At 33.6% G+C, this 26,958-nt stretch overlaps 1 protein-coding gene across 3 annotated transcripts in view; it reads right to left on the bottom strand.

Moving 5' to 3' along the window:
* Positions 1 to 5,509: 5,509 nt before the first annotated feature.
* The window catches only part of LOC127721455 (uncharacterized), a 32,962-nt gene continuing 11,513 nt past the window's right edge, over positions 5,510 to 26,958 (bottom strand). For 2 of the 3 annotated variants that reach the window (XM_052228199.1, XM_052228200.1), the window contains exons 2-5: positions 22,173 to 22,523; positions 18,012 to 18,077; positions 15,012 to 15,254; positions 5,510 to 8,790 (exon numbers count right to left, since the gene is read on the bottom strand). In XM_052228199.1, coding sequence (XP_052084159.1) covers positions 8,549 to 8,790; positions 15,012 to 15,254; positions 18,012 to 18,077; positions 22,173 to 22,523 — 902 coding nt within the window. In that variant the 3' untranslated portion in view covers positions 5,510 to 8,548. The remainder of the gene's footprint in view (positions 8,791 to 15,011; positions 15,255 to 18,011; positions 18,078 to 22,172; positions 22,524 to 26,958) is intronic. The other variant, XM_052228201.1, reaches the window with a different exon arrangement.

Below are 26,958 nucleotides of genomic sequence, written 5' to 3'. Positions count from 1 at the left end.
GCGGGATGTATCAATTTTGCAGTCACGTCCGGTCAGAATGGGGACGTTAAATCCAAAGCCTCGTGTAAAGAGACTGCCACGCTCTTTGCTCGTTAAAAATACTTGCAACAACTCGTTGAGGGGTCCGTAGGTGGCCAGTTGCAAGGCAAAATTTCTGTCCCTATCCAATATACCATCATTTTCCAGTGACAGTCCAAATTTCCCCGACCATCATCCCGGATGGCCTTTATTATTACAAGACCTACCTATTGTATTTATTGTTAACGTGTTCTCGTCCTGAATATGCATGAAATTTTTGCCACTGGACGTTAAGCAACCAACAACAATCAATCGTCCTGAACATGCATGAAATATTTGCCACTGGACGTTAAGCAACCAACAATCAATCAATCCTCCTTGGTCAGGAATAGAAACACAGATTTAGAATATCATCTAACGAACTACGGTATATGAATTGAGGAACAGAATAAGTAGTATAACATTAGCAATTATTACTAGTACGAAAATTCAGATGCAATAATGGGACCCGTAATGGATTAAATTTTGGGATTGGTTATTTAATAGTTTTTTTTTTATAATAATTAATAAGGGGTTCCCATCGTTGGGTTGGAGTGCCTATTTTTATTTTAAACATCGGGCAACTCGTACGATGTTCGGATCACTTTATTCGGGTCTCCATCCTTCGACCTGTCCAGCATGGGTAACCCTACCAGGAGAGGAAGCTCCAGCTGGCATAGCTCTCAGGGTCACTGACACACACACATGCCCCCCGACAACGGCAAGGATAGCAATCCACCGGGGGGGGGGGGGGGGGGGGGAGGGTATATTGGAATGGGATAAAAAATTTAGCCTTGCAACAGGCCACCTACGGACCCAATGAACTTTACAAATCGATATTTGGACACAGAAGTATGAATTATTTCCCCTTTCTTTGTTTCCCCCTCACAGGTTCTATAATTTAGGTTCTATAATTTAAAGTGTTTAAACCCTAATCAAATCTAAATATAAAGAATAGAATCAATATTATATCCTTTATACACATTTATCCTGAATTTTACATACCAGTAGTTCGATAACATCAAAAAGAAATATAAACATCACATATTTCTTTTGTATATTCTGCTACAAAATTGCAAAATTTACAGGTTTCTAGTATTTCAACGTAACATTCAGTACGTAGATTCAACACAACAAATTTCCAACGTTAACCTTTTGAACAAATCATCGAAATTAAGTTGCAGTTTAGAGCTATAATTAGGCGTTTGTGGACACACATGAAGCTGTGATATTGGGAATGTAAGTAAAAAATTAAAACACTTTTGAAAATTGGATCTGCTATGAACAAAATAGGGGGATATTCCCTGTTTCAGAATCTAACGGACGATGGGTAATCTCATTGTTCGTACCACAAAATGATAATAACTATACGTATTAGTTAAATTTCCATTATTTTGGACGTTTTTAACCAATCACAAAGTTTTGGTGTACACTCTTGAAAATGTTAAGAAATGATTCGATTCTGAAACTTCAAAATAGCGCTACACGTTAAGATCATTGGTTATTATAAACTTATTCAGATTTCATAAATATTCAATAATGAGGTAGTCAAGGCACACACACCCTGTACTACAAGAAAAGATTCAAGAATTCCATTGCCCCTGCTATAAATCGGTCGCAAGTCAATATTTTTATCCAACGCAATCATAGGTTTGAACGTTGTTTTCAATTAAGACTTGTTTATATATATATATATATATAAATCCGGATATGGTGTACATAAACCTTTGCACCTTTTGTTTGCGGTATACCATCTTTTTCGCAAGTTTATTGTTTTCTGTTTAGTATTAAATTTATAATTAAGATCCATTTTTACATCGGTGATCCGTTTATTTGGCAATCGCCAATGGCAGTCAGCAGGGTTTAAGAACATTTGTTGTTCGACCTGTTAGTCAAATGCGTTTTGTTAAAATATACTTTTTCACTTTTTTGGTCTTTTTGAAAATGTTGTTTGTGCTGTATTTAGACCCCTCTAACAAGAAATTTGTTTTGCATGCACACGTATAAAAATTGTGGTTTTTATCCAACGCAATCATAGGTTTGAACGTTGTTTTCAATTTAGACTTGTTTATATTTTTTCGTTTGGGCTTGTATTATATTTGCCTTCGGGTTTATATCATCCGTTCATCCTATTTTGACTCCTCAAAATTCAAGAGTCTATCCTGAATTGAGGTAAATTGTATGGCTTTCCAAATACCGTTTCGATTCCTAACATCACTGAAGAGACATTAATTGTCGAAATCCGGATATGGTGTACATAAACCTTTGCACCTTTTGTTTGCGGTATACCATCTTTTTCGCAAGTTTATTGTTTTCTGTTTAGTATTAAATTTATAATTAAGATCCATTTTTACATCGGTGATCCGTTTATTTGGCAATCGCCAATGGCAGTCAGCAGGGTTTAAGAACATTTGTTGTTCGACCTGTTAGTTATATGCGTTTTGTTAAAATATACTTTTTCACTTTTTTGGTTTTTTGGAAAATGTTGTTTGTGCTGTATTTAGACCCCTCTAACAAGAAATTTGTTTTGCATGCACACGTATAAAAATTGTGGTTTTTATCCAACGCAATCATAGGTTTGAACGTTGTTTTCAATTTAGACTTGTATATATATATATATATAATATATATATTAATGCGAAATTCTGAGTAGTTATAAATCGCAACATTTTTTAAATGTTACATCGCGTGATTAAATAGGGATTAATTTCTAAAATAATTTTTATCCAGGTAGGTTATATTGCCTTTTTTAACAGACCACAATATTTAAGGAAGATTTAATGAGTGCAAAACGATAGGTACATGATATATTTACAATGTATATCAATTCACGTCTGTATTCAATGTATGATTTAATTCAATGTCACCATTACTGTTACGTAAATATCTGCAGCCCGACTTCCTTGTTTGAATTTCAATTACTTAGATTTTTTAATAATTATTTACTGTTGAATATCCATTTTTTCAATTATGAAAAAGATATAGAAGGGGCCATCTCTTTTTTTTTTTTTTGTTTGTTCAGAAACAGGATCATTAGTAAGAAATCTTTCTTTGACTCTTAATATTTCAATAAATTCATCGAATAACATGTATGTGTCTTTATGTCTGCAAAATATACCTTGAAGTCCTTTACAGATAATCAACCACAACGATTTTAATCGATAGGCGCAAATTAGGAAATTGGATTATTTGATTTAAAGAAATGAAATACTCACAAACATCCACACGAATAAAAACTCAAACATACTCCCCTGATGCCACATCCCGATAAAATACAAAAAATATTTGCATTTTATATTTGAAAGGTAGGAAAAAAGTAAAATAACAAAACTACCGAACTCCGAGGAAAATTCTAAACGGAAAGTCCCTAAGCAAATGGTGAAAAAATCAAAAGCTCAAACAAAGGCAGATGTGGGGTATGAACAAATGGTATAGCAACTCAAAAGACGCACAGAACATCCGAACATATATGTTTGCTAATTTGATAAGCTGATCCATGCCCAAAAAGACCAGTGTGAGTGTTTGTCATTACTTGGTGTCCATCTTCCGTTAAACGTTTACAAAATCATCTCCTTTGCAACTGCTGGGAAACCAATCTTCACCAAAATCACCCTTGGGATATCTAGTCAGACAAAAGAGTCCAATAAAAAGTAAAATAAAAAAATACCGAACTTCGAGGAAAATTGAAAACGGAAAGACCTAAATCAAATGGCAAAATCAATAGCCCAAACACATCAAACGAATGGATAACAACTCTCATATTCCTGACTTGGTAAAGGCATTTTCATATGTAGACAATGGTGTATAAAACATGGGTTTAGAGCTAGCTAAACCTCTCACTTCTATGACAGTCGCATAAAATTCCATTTCATGGACATCAGGTAAAAATGTAAAAAAATAGGGGAAACAGCAGTCAACATTCTGTTAGTCCCTTCTTCCAACCAACATGACCTAAAAGGCCTAAAATTGAACATATGGGTAGAATACAAGTATTGTCTTTTATTTTGTAAAACCATTATGGACAGAAAAAATATGACGTCGGACAAATGTTCAGAATGTCAATTTCTTCTTACTGTATTTGGATAAAAGCTGACGAATTTCTACATTTGTGTTTTTTTTTTGTTGGCGTAACCTATAGCAGATAGACGGAAACCATAATCAGCAAAATAGTCATCAGGAAAAAAAAAAAAAAAAAAACAAATACGTGTTTTCGACTCCTCACATTTTTGCACTTTAAAAGAATATTTTCTTATCCAGTTTTGTATGTTTTATAGACGTTATTGAACATAGAAAGAAGCTGTAAACAGCAAATATGACCATAAATATATGAATTTCACATGAGTCAGCATGGCCTAGATTGTCAGTCGATTAGCAATAGGAGTAATTCGACAATTGAGCTGCATACTTTTCACTAAATACTTCATTTCATATAAGAAGTAAACAATCTCTTTTTCCTGTTTACAGACTGTATCAACCATTTCATTTCAATTTTCAAAAATATTTTTCTGGAAACACCAAATACAATTAGTAAGGTGCGTTGAAAATTATGTTGATGACTCTGGTAAGTTTTTACTACTGAAATGATTTATGATAACGCATTGTCTGTTTTTGAAATTTGTAAATAATAATATAATTATGAAAATAAGTTTGCAACTTACCAGTCATGTATGAATAAAGATTTCGCCTTGAAGTAGAAAAAGAGAATAAAATTTAAAAAAAAAACATACATAAAAGGTAGTGTGGATTAACCCCCAAGGGTGACTGGGGAATAGAAGTATGGTCACCATTGGTCTTCCTCCGACCGGCAGTAAAACCCGTGCTAAAGTGGGGCGTCCGTTCGGCTGTGCGGGATGTACAAATTTGCAGCCACGTCCGGTCAGAATGGGGACGTTAAATCCGATGCCTCGTGTAAAGAGAGTGCCACGCTCTTTGCACGTTAAGAACCCTTGCAACAACTCTTTGAGGGGTCCGTAGGTGACCTGTTGCAAGGCTAAATTTCTGTCCCTATCCAATATACCCCCATTTCCCGTGGCAGTCTAAATTTCTCCGACCATAATCCCTTAATCTATTACAGAACCTACCTATTGTATTTATTGTGAACTTGTTCTCGTCCTGAATATGCATGAAATATTTGCCACTGGACGTTAAGCAACCAACAATCAATCAATCAATTAGTGTGGATTAAACAACACTGACAAACACTATAAAACAAAATACAATGAGAGTTGGACATGTTGAAAAATGGCACGAGTTATTAAAGAGGACATTTATAACTCAAAAATCGATGAAAAATCAACGGTACGATGTACAGGTTAACAAAACATAATTATATAGATAACAAAGAATGAGCCCTACGAGCTCATCAAAAAGCCGTGCTGAACTGATGTGCTTAAGGATAAGCAGTTCCCGTTCCAATTTGGCACCCATTAGTCTATAACATAACTAGTTCAACTGAGTTTTTAAATCGGCATTGGCGAATATTAAACATAAGACATACGTTCTAGACATGGCATGCAAACAAAGCATAATACACATAATACATATAATACATAAGCATGCAAAATAATAATCATATGCTACGCCACAAGCACACACATTTCAAAGAGCAAAACACTCAGTTGAAGTACAGTTTAAAGAATAACTTTGTAAAGAAGCAGAAACACATATAGACAAATCAGCTGTTAGGAGCATGCATTGCAGTGACACGTTCTGCCTTTGAATGAGTTTTAATGGTTTTTAAATATGAAAAAGACGTTTTCCTCTAAAATGGCCAGACATAATACAGATCATTCCATGTTTTGGCTGAAAAATATTTAACAGAGGTTAATCCGCACCTTGTATAATTACCTAACTGACATATTCAATCAACATACAGTATTGTGATGACGTAACATGACACGCCAATTTTTTCAAAAACAATCTAGACTGTAGCATATATACACCAAGCAATGTAAAATGACATTTAACAACACTATGTTAATGTTATTAATAGTACACTAAGAGCCAAATGATTTTTATCCGATGTTATAATTTAACGTTTTAAAACTTATGCATTATGGGTCAATGATTTGAAAGGTGTACAGAAAATGTTGTGACTCATTGACAACGTCCTGAACCATAAATAATCGACCAATGGCGTAACGTTATTTGATGTTGGTGTACTAACAATGCAATAACCCATAATCCTTAAGGTTCTGTAACGCCGAATTGATGAATGACAACACAACTAAATTCTTCTGAAGTTCTATGTTTAAGGAATATTAAGATTCAAAATGTTTTAAGGATGTAATCATTTCAGGTTAAAGATTGCTTGTCAGATGTTCAGAATCCTTTGGGTTTTTTTCCTACGATACAGGGTAAAATATGTTGCCCCATATCACCCACATTTCGTTTCATAGAAGACTTCAATAGCTCATAAAGGTCATTGCCAAAATTAAAGCAGATTCTAGAATTCTTTTCGTACGATTTAAATCCCAAATAATGTTAATGCTAAATATAAGGTAAAAGTCCGAGCCAGCATTTTTCCACCGTTTTTTTTAATCAAATATCTCGAAAAGAAGTTCCATATCCTCTCAATATTTCTACCTTATTTTGACCCTTAACTATGCTCTTCTGATTTAAAGTAGCAATTTTAATTCCAGATTTTTAAAATTTCACCTGACTACGTACTTAAGGGCATACGATACAGTTTCGATCCCACGATGAATTTTTGACAAAAATGTGCATACAAGCTTTTTTTCAACTAAATAATTCAAATATGTAATAAAAATATACCTTAATGTGCTACTTTAAGGGATAATTGGCGTCGAAATTTTAGACATTTACTGACAATTTTGTTTTTTTGGACATTTCTATCCTTTGGATAGACATACCTAACTTTTTTGTTTCAAAAGAAAAACACAAGCGGATTTTTGTAAAACCATTTGGAAAATCTTTTTTATATAAGTATGCTCTAGATTTGTATAACAATTCTTTGGAAATGATTAATTTTTATCAAAGTTTCAGGATTTTAGAAAAAAAACGGCATTTTTTGCTGTATATTTTTCTTATTTCAAAAAATTTCATCGTTGACTTGAAAATTGGTACAAATCACCTTCATTCGTAATCAAACCAAATGTCATTTTAAAAAAGAGTTAAATCAGTTTGAATGATAAAAATCAGTCGAAAAATGCATCTTTTCCCAATATGTCACAGTTTGACGTCGCGAAAATATAATTTTACTTTAGCAATAAAATTGAGAATGGAAATGGGGAATGTGTCAAAGAGACACCAACCCGACCATAGAACAGACAACAGCAGAAGGTCACCAACAGGTCTTCAATGCAGCGAGAAATTCCTGCACCCGGAGGCGTCCTTCAGCTGGCCCCTAAACAAATATATATACTAGTTCAGTGATAATGAACGCCATACTAAACTCCAAATTGTACACAAGAAACTAAAATTAAAAATAATACAAGACTAACAAAGGCTAGAGGCTCCTGACTTGGGACAGGCGCAAAAATGCGGCGGGGTTAAACATGTTTATGAGATCTCAACCCTCCCCCTATACCTCTAGCCAATGTAGAAAAGTAAACGCATAACAATACGCACATTAAAATTCAGTTCAAGAGAAGTCCGAGTCTGATGTCAGAAGATGTAACCAAAGAAAATAAACAAAATGACAATAATACATAAATAACAACAGACTACTAGCAGTTAACTGACATGCCAGCTCCAGACTTCAATTAAACTGATTGAAAGATTATGTCTTCAGCATATGAATATCAGGCACAATCCTTCCCGTTAGGGGTTTAGTATCATACCATCATAACATATATGAGAAGAACATAACCCGTGTCATGCCAACAACTGGTTTTTAAATAAATGTGTTTAGTGCCGATGCAAAGACCCTATAAGTGAATCAATATTAACGCCAAAATATGCAATCTTTAATGACCTGACAACAGTATCGTAACTATATCCCTTCTTAATAAGTCTGTTTAAAGGTTTTGTTAGCTTCAGAGGTGAATACTGACATTTTTGTGCTTTATAAAGAATATTTCCATAAAAAATTGGATGTGAAATACCTGAACGTATAAGAAGTCTGCATGTTGAGCTATATTTACGAATGATGTCCTTATACCGATGATAAAATTTAGTAAATGTTTTGACTAGTTTGTGATGTCATTACCTTCCCTGTAACTATATCGTATGCCCTTAAGTAAATATTAATGTATACAGTTTGAATCATAACAAACTATCATTTTACAGTTGTAAACAGTTGTAAGGCTTTGAATCAGTTGATACAATCCACCTTAAAAAGCTTTGTCTGATGATAAAAACAAGAAAATTTGATCAGTGTCTATATGTAAAATAAAATTACTTCTTTCAAATTATTACCAAGTGAATTCTTAGGCGATCTCACAATATTGAAGAATTATCTGATTTGAATGTAGCTAACAACTTTGGCTATCAACATTGAGCCATTGCTATTTTTAAAAAAAACCCATTGTTATTTTGAACAAACAACACACAAAACGTCTGTGTCCTGTTTATATGGCGGACATTTCAATGACCCACACACTGTTTTTACAGGATAAAATAAAATTCCATTCTCGTCGTTAGATCCACCTGCTATAGCTTCAGTGTCTCTATCTACACATGCGTATTCTGCTGCAGCAGGATGATCATGGTATCCTGCCATTAAAATTCCTTCGTATTCTTTTGTCCATCCATTGTAACATGTTTTCCTTCCTGAAATAATTGCATAAAGAAGTAGACAATATCTGCCACTTTTTGTTTAAATTTAAACATACTTTATTTGCTAAAATATGCAAAAAGGATGAGACAAGAATACAATGCAAATTACAATACACACTGGATTAAGATATGTAAACATGATGATTAGTTGTTTGTAAGTGTTTAACGCTACTTTGAGTATATCACGGCGACCAGCTTTCAATGTTGTAGCAAGGTGGGATACACGGAGAGAACTATCGACTTTCGGTAGAAAACTGGCAATCCTAGTGAATTAAGATAAGAGTCGAACGGACCTTGTCGTACCAGTAGTGTGAATGGTTGTACAAAAGAGGGACGAAAGATACTAGAGAGACAGTCAAACTCATAGATCGAAAACAAACTGACAACGCCATGGCCAAAAATAAAAAGACAAACAGACAAATAATAGTACAGATGACACAACATAGAAAACTAAAGACTAAGCAACACGAACCCCACCAAAAACTGGGGGTGATCTCAGGTGCTCCGGAAGGGTAAGCAGATCCTGCTCCACATGTGGCACCCGTCGTGTTGCTTATGTTATTACAAATCCGGTAAATAGTCTAATTCGGTAAGTCACATTCGTGAAAAGGGAAGGGTATTGTAGTTACTACATAAGGAACATATCCGATATCATCTGTGAAACGGTTATTCCATAACGGTCAACCAACTCGTGATGGCGTCCGTAAAATTTACGAAGGGATGATTTCAACTTCACCATTTGGAACTCTTGGCTTAATAGCTTCCTTGTGAGCAGCAGTTCTCTATCAAGGAAATCATGATAGGAAACACAAGCCCGGGAATATCGTATCAATTGGGAGATATATACTCCATATGCAGGCGCTGCTGGAATGTTGCTACATAGAAATGGAAAGTTCACAATTGGGAAGCTGAAATCATCTCTTTTGTCGTAAAGTTTTGTTTTCAACCGACCCTTATTGTCAATTTCTAGATGTAAGTCAAGATATGAGGCAGACTTAACTGTATCTGTAGTATCCTTTATCTCTAGTTCGATGGGATAGATTCGTTCAACATAGTCACCAAATTTAGTATTATTAAGTGAGAGAACATCATCTATGACACAAAGTATGCATATTATTATGATTTTTAACCCAATTAGAAACCTCTATAAAACTTTAATAAATCGATATCTTTTTTTCAAGATGATTTTATTTTATATTAGCGAGTGACATATGAGATTAATAAGATACAATTTAACATCTAAGCAAAACGTAACACGTAATGTTAACGAAAAATTTGTGACCAGATTGTTCTTACCATTAAAAAAAATGATTTCTAGCGTTTCAATGTTAGAAAACAGCTTAATTTCGGGTTTTAGTCGAGATAGATTGATTGTTGGTTGCTTAACGTCCAGTGGCAAATATTTCCTGCATGTTCTGGACGAGAACAAATTTACAATACATACAATAGGTAGGTCCGGTAAAAGAGGCCGTCCGGGCTAAAGGGATGGAAAATTTGGACTGCCACTTATAAATGAGGGTATTTTGGATGGGGACAGAAATTTTGCCTTGCAAAAGGCCACCTTCTGACTCCTCAAAGAGTTTTTGCAAGGTTCTTAACGTGCAAAGACCATGGCATTCTCTTTACACGAGGCATCGGATTTACCGTCCACAATCTGACCGGACGTGGTTGCGTACTTGTACATCCCGCACAGCCAAACGGACGTCCCTCTTTTGCCTTTATAAGAACAAGTGAAATTAAGATGAGTTTTCTTCAAATAGTCAGTATAAAGGGATAAGATTTTCGAAGACACCTGGTGATTGACCGTAAAGCTCTACGCCGTATAATGCCAATCTTTATCGAAAGCTTCAGAACAGTAACTGATAAGAAAACATTTGATTATTTTTTTCCGAGTGAACTTAAAGTAGTTGTATATTTCTAACAGGTAGTAAATTGTTGAACATCTTGAAAGAAACCCAGACTGGTATTCAGACATTACTATATTTCTTTGTAAGCGATTGAATAATGGTTATTACATAAGTCACATGGACAGGATCTGCTTACCCTTCTGGAGCACCTGAGATCTTCCCCTGGTGTTTGTTGGGTTCGTGTTGTTCAGTCTTTAGTTTTCTATCCAGTGTTTTATGAACGTTTGTCTTTCCGTAGTTCTTTTTTCTTTTTTTTTTTGCCATGATGTTGTCAATTTCTTTTCAATTTATAAGTTAAGAATACCCCTTTACACAGTCCTTAAATGGTGCAAACTTCGCAATACAAAACTTATGCTTTATGGTGCATGAACAATGTTGTTTCATGTCTAGTTCATTTCAATAAAGCTGTATTGAAATTTGCAATATCCCTAAAACTCATTACATTGTGGATAATTTGGAATGGTGTGAATCTTGCATGGTTTAAATAGGAAAGGGAAAATAGTGTTCGTGGAACATTTTATGACATGGGTCAATTTTTTTAAGAATGTTGATAATAACTCTAACGAAAAATCGCAGCTTCTTTATTATTCTATGTAACATTTTTTCTACAAACTGAATTCAATCAGCGTACATGAAGTTCATGTCCAGCCTTTACCGCTACTTTAATCAACCGTTAAATTGTTCTCCCTATGAATATTGAACTAGTCAGTGTTGATTTCAAAAGCGCAAAACAACCTACAAATTTAACACAGCACGTTTCTTGCATAACAGTGATAAGAAAGGAAATTTCAAGACATTTAGTGAACAAAAATAGTGGGTACCCTTTTGTCATGTATATCCTGTTGCCAACATATTTATTAATAATCCAATATTATACTTGTAAAAAATGCTATAATGTGTTGGAAACCAACAGAAAACATTATCACTTTATCAAAGGGAGTAGTTATTTCACAACAGCATTCATAAATGAAGAAATTTGTCTACCCTGTTATGTCTATCCTGTTACTATGGTTTCTATGGTTACAGTAACAGGATAGACAATATTTGACAGAGACGTCTTTTAAAAGTTTATGATTACATATAGTTGTACATATAATGAAATGTTTCGTTGTTTGAACTCATCTAAAGGGTATAACGTCGTAATCTTCACAATTTAGCATTTGTAGATGCAATAATGGTATGGGTAACAAAATAGGAAACAGGGTAACAGGATGGAACTTAAAATGGCGATATATCATTAACGTACGTTCCTGCTACCAATAAAATAAAGACAAAAGTAAACCAACATGCGAGGGAATTGCTTAATGTTGGGTTTATTATAAAGAGAAAAAAATGCTGAACATTATGAAAAGCTATCTTAGACTTGCATAACTGGTTGTTATTTTCATAACCTTTGAAAACCTATTTTTAGAGGCATTTTTCAGCACAACATGGAAAATTGACAAATAATCTATAATTTCACAGAATAAAAATATATAGAAGTTTTTATTGTTTGAATTTGTAACTTAAAATGAATTTTGCAATTTCAAAATTCGACATTTTTTTAAAATGACCCATATAAATGGTAAGTTCACATCATTCAAGGACCGTTCGCATCTATTTCCATATAAACAATTCACTCATTTTTCCTAACACACTTTAATATAAGATATATTGTACTATAGGTAAAAGGTGATGAACTATCCCTTTTCTGACCCCCTGCCCAAATGCAGTGCGGGGGACATAGAAAAACCGATCGTCCGTCCGGTCTTATAACCGCTCTCACATGTACAATCTGGCCAGATTATTGTGAAATTTATAATTCCGGAGCACCGAAGCACCTGAGGTCATCCCCGGTTTTTGGTGGGTTTCGTGTTGTTCAGTCTTTAGTTTTCTATGTTTTGTTTTGTATACTGTTGTTTGTTCTTTTTCGTTTTTTGTCATGGCGTTGTTTTGGGGTTATTGCCCTTGTACAGATAAACTATGTGCATCGGTGAGTGACATTTGAACGCTGCTCTTTTATATAAAAATCACTTACATTGACAATATTCCATCTGTTGGGGAATTATTATTGATGCAGGGATTTATTATTTTGCCACTCTAAAAGTGGGGTCTATACTGCATTCACCTTGTTCGTTCGTCTGTCTGTCCGTCTGTTAGTTCGTTTGTACAACAAAGATTTCTGTCATACTTTTCTCATGTACTACTAATAAGGATGACTTTATTTTTGCTCAGCAGCTTTTCAGTGATGTGCTGTAACGTGTGAGCATTTTCCGGATCTGGCAGACACCTACTTTCTTTAATCCGATACTTTGACCTTACACTATATCTGCACTGTTTTAATCGTGAATAATATCATTAAGTGGGGTATAGCACAATGATTTTTACGAGATTGTTAATGCATTTACATTATCTTCCAATTTGTTTGGGTGAGCAATATTGGTCAATTTATTTTCAACTTGTAGTTTTGAATGTCCCTTTGGTATCTTTCGCCTCTCTTATTCAAGATGATACTATATCAGCTGTTTTACGATTTTTTCTTTCAAATTATTCCTTTACTTATCATATCTTTATAATTGAATCATTTTAATTATTAACGTAAAGCTTTTTCACGACACTGGTCTCTTCTCCGAATTTCATTTCTTAGCCGAATGTCAAGCCATGGTCGGTTTCATGACGTATATTAACAAAAGCTTTCCCTTGTGATGTGAATGAGCTAATTAGTAAATATTGGTTTAGATGTTGAAAAGGGCCAGCTCACTTATTCATTTGTATTGCACGTCATCTATTGGAATATACTTCATTATTTTACATCACTTAATATTTTTTTAAATCACAAAATGCACCAAGTGTTTTAAATAGGGATTTATATTTCAGATTGTGGTTTGTGCTCAAAAGAAATATTGATTTTATAAAAAATATGTCAGTTCTGGATATCTTTCCTCTTTTCCCGACAAATCGATTAAATTGAGCACTTTATTGATTGTTATTTGCACAACGTCTAGTGACAATAATTTCAAGATTATTCAGTTCACGTGAAAAGAATGGGTGAAATGCATAGGACAACACTTCCAGTGGCATGTATTACATAGAATATTTATTCTGAATACGGTTGACGAATAGTGAACCCCTCTACTACCACAACAAAAGACCAGACGGAAAACAGTTTTCCTTTAAAAGTCACGAAGCGGTTCTAGTTTCCCTTTAAAAGAAATAACAGCAATTGCAACCTGTTAATTCATGTTGCGATTTTGTATTTATAGAAACATGAAAGAATTTGATCGAGAAACAATTTTGCCTCGTCTTGTAAGGGTTATTTCCTTTGTGTACCCCTAATGTTTTGCCTACATTTGCTTTCAAATGCAGACACACTGGTTCTTAATCTTACATTTATTTTAAACATTTCGTGTTAATAGTCAGGGAAGGCGGAGTCAGACATATCATCATCAACTTCTGAGATCGAATTTAATACTCTGCTGTAACGGAGGCATTTAAATACAAGACAATCATAATTTGCAGAGAGAACACGACGCCGATCATGATGAAAACCGTGGAAAATATACAGAATCAACAGCAAAGACAATATCACAATCAGGAAAATAACAATTACTTGTATTTGACTTTCGAATCTCATAGAGATTTCTAAAAATCATAACTGTGTGGAAAGCAATTATAAGGTCAGATATTTTGAAACAATACTACGTTATATACAATGTAATTTGACTCATAGTATGTATCCTTAAAAAATGTGACGAAAAAAAGGTTGTAAATGATAATTTTACTGTTCAACCAATGATTTTGTTTTTTTTTTTTTTAAATTTGTTTATCTGTTTAAAATGAACTTTTCCGAAAAACATGCAGAAAGTTTTATAGCAATTATTAATTTTTATTTATAGAACCAAAAATAAGGACCTGGTCAAAAACAACATCCAAGAAAGTAGTAACTATTCTATACAAAATACTTCATATGCATAGCTGCAACTTTGTAAATAAGTGAAAATTTGGGTAATTTTGGTATAAAAAAAAGCTTCCGGACTTGAAATCACTGTAGAACCCTGATCTGAAATTATATGATATTGAAATAGGAGGGCACATTTTGCCTGTTTGTTGCATTAGAGTATCTGTTTTTTTAATACCAAACTTCCGTGAACCAGTGTGATCTTATATGCAACTGTTGACAGGATAAGGTATAGTTTTGACATCAAATGACTGTTACTTTATCTTAATTAAGACAAAACAGCTACATGTATGAATGTTTAAAATTGCAAAATTTAACATGAACACGCAATTGGCTTATGAATTAGTGGTTTTATTCCTTTAATATTTTACCTGGTATCATTATTGTTGATCTTTTACTTTTTGCTAAACATGCTGCACAAGCAACGTCATGCTGACCTATGCCGGACCTTATTCCTTGTGGTTGGTTATAGTCAAATATTTCGTATTCTGCTCCATACAGATAAGCGTAATTAGAATTTGATTTTAGCGGCTGTGCAGCATCTGGGTCCTTAGGTAAACAAATATAGTTCACGCTTGCCCCTTTGTGTGTGAAATGTCCACCCCCAACTTGGCCTGTTGATAAATATAATTGCTAAATTAATTTATTGCTTCTTTTTTTTCTTGTTCAGATAAATAGATCAATTTCGACTTCCTTTTTATAAATGAGGAACACCGATTGACCCGAGATCAATCCGCATAAAGGCCATCATTGAACAGAATATTCTATTTGTGACATACATTGCAATAACAGATGCATTGTGACATTGTAAATGTACGGTAGAATGCACAGATGTGAAAATCGTCTGTACGAAACATGATATTGTACATGTTGTATAAGTTTAGCATCTTGGAGAGAGCAGAAACTGTCAAGTGTGTGCAGAAAGCGAAAAGAGAAAGCTGATAGACATTTTATCGTGTTTTTTTTTTCATTTAGTGCAAGTAACTTTTTGGGTTTACGTATTCATTTAGAAGATCGAAATCATACACGTCATATGTAGAACATATACAAACTGAAAAATAAAACGGCTGCAATGAAATTTATTGATGTAGAAAAACAATCAAAACTTCTCATATTAATTTTATATAAAATGACCGCCTCCATGGTCTCGTAATAAAGTGATTGTTTAAAGTGTGGATTGTCGTGGGTTCGATCAAAGGCCGGATAGAATCAAAGACTATAATATTAAAATGGGAAAATGGGAAGACGAATTTATGCCACTTCAGAAAAACCTAAAAAATATTATTAAACAGTAACGCTGCTTGTATCAATTTTCTAAAATAATTTGATATTGTTTGCAGATCTTTAAGTCTCTTAAATGTTTACACTTGCGAATAGTCAAGATGATTTATCGCCTGACATATGGGTTATACAATCGCCAATAGTCAGAGTGATTTATCGCTAAACACATGAGATAGCCGCCCCAAGGGTGACTGGGGAATAGAATGGTCACCATTGGTCTTCCTCCGACCGGCAGTAAAACCCTTGCTAAAGTGGGGCGTCCGTTTGGCTGTGCGGGATGTACAAATTTGCAGCCACGTCCGGTCAGAATGGGGACGTTAAATCCGATGCCTCGTGTATAGAGAGTGCTACGCTCTATGCACGTTAAGAACCCTTGCAACAACTCTTTGAGGGGTCCGTAGGTGACCTGTTGCAAGGCTAAATTGCTGTCCCTATCCAATATACCCTCATTTCCCGTGGCAGTCTAAATTTCTCCGACCTTAATCCCGGAAGCCCCTATTACAGAACCTACCTATTGTATTTATTGTTCTCGTCCTGAATATGCATGACAAATTTGCTATTGGACGTTAGGCAACCAACAATCAATCAATCAATCATGAGATAGCCAATTGTAAATAATTGTGGTAATCTATCGCTGTACGTACTGGTTAGATACTTGTCAATTCGCATCTTGATATATCGTTGTACAATACATGTTTGACGTTAGACACTTGTCAATTTTTATCTTGATGTATCGTTGTACATACATGTATGGCGTTAGACACTTGTCAATTTGGATCTTGATATATCGTTGTACATATATGTATGGCGTTAGACACTTGTCAATAGTAATGGAATTTATTTCAAAACATATGAACCCTAAGGGTTGACTGCGGCATAGCAGTATGGTAATTTCTCTGTACGATGAAAAACACTTGCAACAACTCTGGGTAGATCTTAGTTGGTCTGTTTCAAGGCCCCATGTTTGTCCCTCACCAGCGTACCCTCAATTTCTTGTTGCACTCCAAATTATTTCCGCGTTCATCCCGGCCAACCCCTACCTTGCAAAACCTACCATTATATAAATTGTTAATTTGAGCACGTTCTTAATTTGCATAAAATATGTTCCAGTGGACGTAAAACAAACAATAATTAATCAATCTTTCCTGGAATCATAGATTCGCGAATATTATTAACTAAATAATGTATACTTTCGGTCTTACACCTTGATAATCGTTGTTCATGCATAATTCAAAATAATGAGTACAGTTAACCAGTCGAAATATAGATTATATGGGACGCATTTAACTATATTTATGAATGCATTTTCATTGTTGTAAAATGGTAGGAAGAACATTAAAAAGATGCCAAGTTGAACATTTGGATGAACCAGCTATATATCGTTCTGCATTAGTGACGTAGAGATATTCAGTAAGACGACGGTGGTTGTGGTCGTCCTTTTAATGGCAATACTAAAGGTAAGAAGAAAGGATTGTTGGTCTTCTTAAATTTCATGAATGATGTAGGGTTTTATTCACAGTTTTAATGTGCATTCCAAGGTCTGCATTTAGACATTCGAAATAATGATTATTGCATATAAAACAATATTAAAAACTATATTGTTTGTCCATTTGTTGGTCTAGAACAACAACATATTTGTCGTAAAAAGAGGACAAAAGCATCTACAACCTCGGACATTTTCTACATTAAGAAAAGTCAGGAATATGACAGTTGTTTGCCATTCGTTTGATGTGTTTGAGCTTTTGATTTTGTCATTTGATAAGGGACTTTCCTTTTTGAATTTTCCTTGATGTTCGGTATTTTTGTTAATTTTAACTTTTTTCTTAAAAGTGAAAGAACCACGTGTGTTTATTGTACATTGTAGATAATTATAATTTAAATAAACAATTTCAAAATAATGAGTTGGAGAAAAATCAGGTTGTTTAAACTTTATTGGAACTCGATATCAACGATAGAAAATCAATACAAATTTACGAACTGAAATAAAAGCAATTTGTTTAAACCCTCAAGTTTTTTCTTAAAATCATCGCTTCACGAACATTTGAAACTAACTTGCGTACACGTTAGTTTCTAGACATACATTAAGTTACCTGAATATATTGTTTCAGTGTTGGGTCCATCGCATAGTGTCTTACCCCATCTGATGTATGTCACTCCTGAAAACAAAGCATGAAACATGCAGCAAAACCAAAATTCGGAAGCAAACACAAGCAATAAAATGATGTTCATCCGAGCAATGATGAGGCAGAACAACATTTCAATAAAACGACTCGTTCCAAGACTACAAAAGTACAATTTATATACGAAATTAGTTGCTAATTTCGATTATTCTGATTTATTTGTGGAAATTACATTCTACGGTATCAATTTTACTGCATAAGGTACGCATTTCGACAATTACTGTCCACGAAGCTACAATATTTGAAAATCATAAACCTAATGCAAACGCGAAATTACTATTATAATCGAAAACAACCAACATAATAGCCAATATCGTGTATGAAATCAGCACTACGCACAATAGATATACAGTACTACCTGTGACATTCTTTTATTAATGGTGGCCATAAAAACTATGTTCACCATGATGGCCCTATATGTCCATCATTATACCCCATGTTGCTTAGTCAATACACAAGGTATTAATCAAAAACTAGTCAAGGGTAAAGAAAAATCATGATTGCATTTAAGTGATAAAATTAAATAACTTACAGGTAAAGTGTCTCAGGTAAAATAAATGTGTTAGTCAAATTTAATTGCTGTGATAATGACAAGAAAATAAAAATATTAAATGAAATAATAAAACTAGTTGAACATAATATTTAGAAAGTCTCATGACCTCAGTTTATATATGTAGCTAATACTGCCATGACTGTTATTTAGCTGTTATACGTTTTAAATAATTTTCTCGATTTAAGTTATTTCTTACATGTATTTTTTTACTAGTGGAGAATAAATGAATCTCATCTTCTAATATACATATTGCAAACTTTCACAATGCCTGCCTTTTTCTTATGAAAAGATGTTTCTCAAATTTGTTTTTAAATCAAAATTGTTCAGACTTAGAGATACTGATCCTCCATTCAACATTGTTTTACAAATGTTTAAGATTATCTTTAGGACTTTATCTAAATAAAATGTAGGCAATTCATTCTCTCTCTATTGACGTTTCAAAATATTCATTACAGCAAAATTTAATAATATCTTTATTGTCATATAAACCAAGGATTTGTACCATACAAATCTTTGTATAAACATAATTAGTTTGTGACATAAACAAAAATAAATACAAAAACAAACGTTTAAACACAAAGGAAATAACAATTCTATATGAAATGAACACATGGAAAAAAATATAAGGTTTCTGCCCTCAGTTCTAATGACTATTTTATAAAGGAGCCAACATTTTTAACATGTTCCGTGATAGAGGGGTTAAGCATTTATTTTACTTTTTGTTCTTGGGTATGGTATAAGTAAGAGACTTTATTATAAGAAGGTAAACTATTTTCAAATAGATTATTTCTTAGTTTTTATGTTAATTTTGCAACCAAGCAGGAAGTGTTTTTCATCCTCCAGCAAGTGGCACAGTTTACATATTCTATCCTTTTTATGATTTTTATGATATCAACTTATTTTCTATTTCTAAATTATGGTCACAAATTCGTGACTTAGTGAAGCATTTGCGTTTATTATTTTCATCGTAACTTTTTATTCTATTTTCAAAAGTACTATATTTTTCTTTAAATTAATTTTTAATCAAGGACATTAAAGAGTTTACGTCATTATTCAAAATGATTTAATTTAACAGTCCATAAAAATGTCACAATCTAAAGAAGTGTACTTCAATTTTTCTGGAGAAAATTTTGGCTGTTAACTGACAGAAATTAGCCAAACTGAAGATGACATAATTTGATTAGTTTACAATTGGTTCAAAATACAAGACATGTTTATAATTGATTTTTTTTTCATAATATTCACTTTATTCAGAGATCAGGACATTTTTCATTAGCATTTTTAATGAAGGTTTATCAAATTTTGATGATATACTAATATATTGAATGTAGGACAGAAAATTCCTGAAGTAATGTATGGTACTAACTTATCTGCACCAGATAGGCATTTGGAAAATTAAAGTCACTTCAGTGATGCTGCAGACATGACGGACACAAATCTTGTTTTTAGATTTGAAAAAAAATGACATACAGAAATTGTTTTTTCCAAAATTTTATTTGTACATTGTAAAACTTTTTTTTTTTATCAAAATTGATATTAAAAGGATTGATAATGAACATTTTATTGTAAAGAAAACAGACTTGTTAAATTACTGCCTTCATGGTGCCTATAAACATATCATTTGCATGATTAGAATTTAATAAGAATTCATTTAATAATGCAAATGAACAATTAACTACAATGTACATGATGTACACTCATTTTTTCCCTTAAAAATATATTATTTCAAGAATTCTCTGTTTTGTTTTCAAATGCTAGTCAATAACTTATCTTGACTTTTTGTCTTTTCTACTTTGTAGCTTTCTGTATATTTACCTATATATTTCTTAATACCATGGATCATTGACAGATTGCTTGAATTTATATTATCATGATTATCTAATCATTATTATATTTTAGAAGAAGTTTTGTATACAAGTTGTTTAACATTTTTAGAAAAAACATTAAATAGAAGTAAGTCTTTTGTAAAGGGAAAGATTATCATAAACTGAATTGTAGCTTTTTCCTATATTTTTTCCCACTTAGTTAATTTAGAAAATGTAATAAAAAACCATACTGCTTATGTTATTTTAAGCATTGTGAGGAAGATTGAACTGAATTTTCTGCAGTATAAACACTTGAAACTGCTTGAGAAAAGGAAATAATTTGCATTCAATAAAAATACAGAATAAGAAAATTAGAATCACATGAAATGTACAAAAATAAAAATTTATACATTGTTACCTATACATGTAGATAATTTCCAACCTTTTGAAATGAATAAATAAAAAAAATTCTATTTCAATCTTTAAACAAAACTTTTTCACATGTAGGCAATTTAAATGGGACAAAAAACAATTTAACCTGTACAGGAAAAGTATTGATGTAGAATATCATTTACACACCTTTTAATAAATAGATAAAAATCAGTCAATCTCCCCAGGTAATCTAATTAGCTTGACACCAGTCCATGGTTTATGACCCCAATAAATGGCCAACATCCCAGGTTTTATGACCCCCAATAAATGGTCACCATTGGATGTTGAACATAGCAGATATTGACATTACTAAGAGTAAGTCACAGGTTGTACTGTACATTCCTTAATTTTGAATGATTTTGTAAATTTTATAACAGTTTATCTAATATAAAAATTCCAGTACCGATTTAATGAACTACTGGTTTCTGGTGTATGGTGATTCTCGCTATAAGGAGTAAGTTGTCAATTTGAGTACATTATCTTTTTGTTGGTGAGTTGACCTTTTTGTAGATGTTATCTTGCTAGTATTTTTTCTGGCTACAGTTTCTCTCCATCTATTATAGTTTTAAAGACAAAACTACAAGATTGTCATGCAAGGTAGTGATTGTTGGTATTAAACTCCATTTTCAGCACTCCTGGCTATATCGTGGTAGCCTGTTGTTTTTATTGGTTGAAGAAGAGGTAATTGGCAGGAAAACTGTCATAACTAGTCAATTATTATGGGAGATAAACGCACCCTCCACGAAGCGGGGTTCGAACTCACATTGACAGGCGAGTAAAACTGTAAATAAACTATCCAGACCAATTTGACCTCCAAAAAGACGATAGAAAGGATTCTCAGTAACATTTATCAATATTAGTACAAGAATAGATTATTTTTAAAAACCTAGATGATATTTAAGAAGAAATAGTCCATGATGCAGTTTTTGTATAAACAAGCAAGTGTGATAGAAGCTAAGAAGCTTTCATTCATTTTTTTAATGTGCCTATTGGTAAATAGAATAACCAAACTAGCTATCCATGTTAGCACAAGGTTTTCGGAAATAAACTTTAAGAACCCTTTCCATCATTGTGTGATTTTGATTTCATATAATTTTTTTTATATCTTTATCAATAAGAAATTACATATATGCAAATATTTCTATATAGTGCAACTTTGCGAGTTTGCATTCACAGACTAAACTTCCGCTAGAAGAACAATCTTTGGTTACGTCATCGTGATAGGCATGTACAATATATGTAATATTTACCGCATGATATATGTATAACATAGAATCTAACCTTTATCCGTCAGTTGTTTTTCTATTTCAGCTAGTTTATCTTTCCCCAATTTTTGTTGTTTTTCTATTTCAGCTAGTTTATCTCTCCCCACTGTTTGTTGTTTTTCTATTACAGCTTGTTCACCTCTTCTAATTGTTTCTTGTTTTTCTAATTCAGCTTGTTTATCTCTCACCATTTGCTGTTGTTTTTCTATCTCAGCTAGTTTATCTGTCCCTGCTTTTGTTGATATTAGTTGCTTCATGTCTTTAATCAATTCGTGTATCGTTTTTATTTCCTCCTTACTTTCAACTAATATCTTTAATTTATCTACCTCCTTTTCCAATGCGGATACTTTCATATCTCCTGTGAGCTCTAAATAGATAAGAATATTTGTATATGATTCCTTTTATATTCATTTATATAAACAAGAAAATGTGGTATGAGAGCCAATGAGACAACTCTCCAACCAAGTCACAATGTTTAAAAAGTATGGCCTTCAACACGGAGCTATGACTCACACCGAACAACAAGCTATGAAGGGCCCCAAAATGACTAGTGTAAAACAATTCAAACAGGAAAATCCAGATATAAAAGAATTAAGAGGAAAAAAGTTCCAAATATCAGGTTTTTATTCAATGCTTTAAAATCCCGCCTGGTTTTGTTTTGTGTTTATCTTTTTCTTTGTACATGTTTTCTCTCTTTGCCTAAGCAATATATTTATTATTTTCTCAAAAATATACACGTTCTTTTAATCTTAACAAAGTGACAACCATTTATGACTATTTTTATATGTTGTGATGGACGAGAATCTAAATATAACTGTATCATAATATTATTCATTTACAAAAATTCTTTTGATTTTCAAAACAAAGTCATCACTCATGACCCCCACCCCAGCCCCTAAGTTTTACTAGGGAATAAAAATATGGTCATTCGTGGTCTTCTTCCGACCAGTAGTATAACACTTGTCAAAGTGGGACGTCGGTTCGGCTGTGCGCAGTCACGTCCGGTCAGAATGGGGAAGTTAAATCCGATGCCTCGGGTAGTCGAATGCCACGCTCTCTGCGTGTAAAGAACTTGGTAACAACTCTTCAAGGGGTCCGTAGGTGGCAAAGGCAAGGCAAAATTTCTGTCCCTATCCAATATACCCTCATTGTCCAGTGGCCGTGCAAATTTTTCCGACCTTATCCCAGACGGCCTCTATTACAGGACCCACCTATTGTATTAATTTTATATTTGTTCTCGTCCGAACATGCATGAAATATTTGTCACTGTCTGTTAATCAACCGAAAATAAACCAATCAATCATCACGTATGTAAACAAAAAAATATTATTATATTTACTCTAGGTCTAGAACAATAATTCAAACAAGTCTTTGTTTATCTAGCCATGGGTACCATTTTCTCACAATAAAAATGAAATTCAAGAAAATAATGTAAACTATGGGTCTAAATAATTTTACATATAAATGATAAATCAACAATGAAAACTTATTCATGTAGAACATTAAATAGTGCATGGACAACTATGTACTATGAAAAGTTGAAGGTAAAATACAAATTTGTTTTCATAGGACGAAAAGTTGTGATATGCTCTCATTTAATTTCACCCAATTAGAATTGCTCTTGGAACTCTTTTTGTAGTTATGCCTGTTAATGTGAAAAGTATAGAAGCTAGGTTAAAAGTATATACTGCAAATTTATAATGAAAAGTTGACAACCTGTTTGGGAGTTATTGCCCCTGAAATGTTAATTTTTGTATTTTTGGCTGTTATCTAAAAAAAATTTATAGAAACCAGCCGAAGGTTAATCATGTAAATTCCAAAAATTATCGGTCAGAATGGGGACGTTAAATTCGATGCCTCGTGTAGAGAGAGTGCCACGCTCTTTGCACGTTCAGAACCCTTGCAACAACTCTTCGAGGGGTCCGTAGGTGGCCTGTTACAAGGCTAAATTTCTGTCCCTATCCAATATACCCTCATTTTCTCATGGCAGTCCAAATTTCCCCGACCTGCATCCCGAACGTCCTCTTTTGTAAGACCTACCCATTGTATTTAATGTTAACTTGTTTTCGTCCTGAACATGCATGAAATATTTGCCACTGGACATTAGGCAACCAAAAATCAATCGTACTTTGAAAAAAACACCAAACAAACTGTGTTATCCTCAATCCATGAAAATTGGTAGTAACCAAAAATAAAAGAATCCACATGAGTCGACGGGACAAGAGAAACGGACATTAATTTCTAGTCTGCAAAGGTGAAGGGACAAACCTAGGCATGCCATTTATTTATGTTTGATAATCGTCCAGTGACAAATATGTCCTGCATATTCGTGGATATAGGACAACTACACGTGTAGATTGATAGATTGATTGTTGGTTGCTTAACGTCCAGTGGCAAATATTTCATGCATATTCAGGACGAGAACAAATTAACAATAAAAACAATAGGTAGGTTCTGTAATAGAGGCGTCCGGGGTTGAGGTCGGAGAAATTTAGACTACCACGGGAAATGAGGGTTTATTGGATAGGGACAGAAATTAAGCCTTGCAACAGGTCATCTACGGACCCCTCAAAGAGTTGTTGCAAGGGTTCTTAACGTGCAAAGAGCGTGGCACTCTCTTTACACGAGGCATCGGATTTAACGTCCCCATTCTGACCGGACGTGGCTGCAAATTTGTACATCCCGCACAGCCAAACGGACGCCCCACTTTGTCGAGGGTTTTACTGCCGGTCGGAGGAAGACCAATGGTGACCATACTTCTATTCCCCAGTCACCCTTGGGGATCTACACGTGTAGAACATTCACATATATTTGAACCCGAATGAAAACAGAAACAACCAAAATACACAAAATACATGTCCAAAAATGTGAAACAGGTGGGTATTTTTGGAATGTTTAGTTGTATATGTATAATACAGGTTTATATTTTTTTCTTTCCACTTTTATGGATTTATAGTGAATGTTGACTTGGCTTGTATTAAGTTTAATCAATCATTTGTGAACTTTTAATCTAACGCCACCAAAATATATATGTGATTGTAACCTGTCCCTGTCTCAGTCATTCTCACCCTACTTTTTCTTCGAGCATTTGCGAAAACTTGTGGTAAAGTTGTCTGAATCGGTCAGTAAAAAAGAATAGGCATATCTCGAACATCTGATTTAACTCTGACTTGTTTATTTTCAAGTTCTTTTTGTTCGACTACCAGAATAAAGTTCATTTTTGTTTTCATTCTGTTTATATAACAGTCTATATAAAATATGTTCTTAAAAGGTAAAATACATATTATAATTAGTCAACCTAAATAGACATGTCAAGGTGTCTTAGCAATATTGAAACACATTTGGAGATGTGGGATAAATGTCAACCACTGAATTAGACAATTACCAAATAAAAATGATTTACCTAGCTTCCTTCTCTCCTAAAATGTTCAGTAATATAAACACAAGAAAATGTGGTATGATTGCCGATGAGACAACTCTCCACCAGAGACCAAATGAAGTAGAAGTTAAGAGCTATAGGTCACTGTATGGGGCAATGCTCATTTGGTATTGTTTTGAATATCCCTTATTCCTTAATTTACAGGTGTATCAGTTCAAAAAATTAAAAATAGGAAATAAAATAAATTCCTTTCCTACCTACCCTATTTGTTTCAACTTGGAGGCAGGAAACAAGCATTTTTTGGCCTTAAGAAAAGTAAACTAACACAGAAAAAAAAATAGCAAAACTTGTTATATTTATGGTCAGGGACTGATTAAAAAAATTTAAGCCATGCTGTGGTTAGTGTTAGTTTTTAACACATGATTTGTTCACAGCATAATTGCATATATATTTGGAATACAATATAAATCATGGTAAGGTATTAATGTCTGTTCAAGACAGGGTTCGTCTGACTTACATATTATATATACTAATTAGTGTTGAGTTTCCGTGGCCAGTTTTACAAATAGTCAATACTCATATACATTTGTGTCAACTTTGTTTGGTGTATGGTATATATAACAATGAGGTGTACATATCTGTCTGACAGGGTTCACCTGAACTTAATTTTTATGGTTCATTGGCCAACGATAAATTTTGTCGTTAGTTCATTTCTAAAAAAATGATACATACATTTGATGGATAAATATATGTATGTGAAAGTATTAGCTTTCTTTCATTACTGGAAAACAATTTGTTACTAATTAGTACCTGGTAAATTTTTCTCCTGCTGAACACTAGAAGAGGTTCTTGGATTTATTATTTTCAAACTTTATACCGTATTTTGGACTGATGAAATTAGGATTGATTGTTGCTTACCTAACATTATTTCATACATGTATAGTAACATGATTTAGATTATTTGATTGTTGATTGCTTAATGTCCAGTGGCAAATATTTCATGCATGTTCAGGACGAGAACAAATTAACAATAAACACAATAGGTAGGTCCTGAAATAGAGATCGGCAGGGATGAAGGTCGGGGAAATTTAGACTACCACTGAAAAATGAGGGTAAATTGGATAGGGACAGAAATTTTGCCTTACAACAGGTAACCTACGGACCCCTTAATATAGTTGTTACAAGGGTTCTTAACGTGCAGAGAGCGTGGCACTCTCTCCACACACGGCATCGGATTTAACGTCCCCATTCTGACCGGACGTGGCTGCGTACTTAATACATCCCGCACAGCCAAACGGACACCCAACTTTGGCAAGGGTTTTACTGCCGGTCGGAAGAAGACCTGTAGTGACCATATTTCTATTCCCCAGTCAACCTTGGGGGAGACGATTTAGATGATAATTAAGGATGAAATCTTTTTTAA

Source organism: Mytilus californianus, unplaced genomic scaffold, assembly GCF_021869535.1.
Source record: "Mytilus californianus isolate M0D057914Y unplaced genomic scaffold, xbMytCali1.0.p SCAF_12, whole genome shotgun sequence".
NCBI lineage: Eukaryota > Metazoa > Mollusca > Bivalvia > Mytilida > Mytilidae > Mytilus > Mytilus californianus.
The sequence above is the reverse complement of the archived record's forward strand: the minus strand, read 5'-3'. Positions and strand labels throughout refer to the sequence as shown.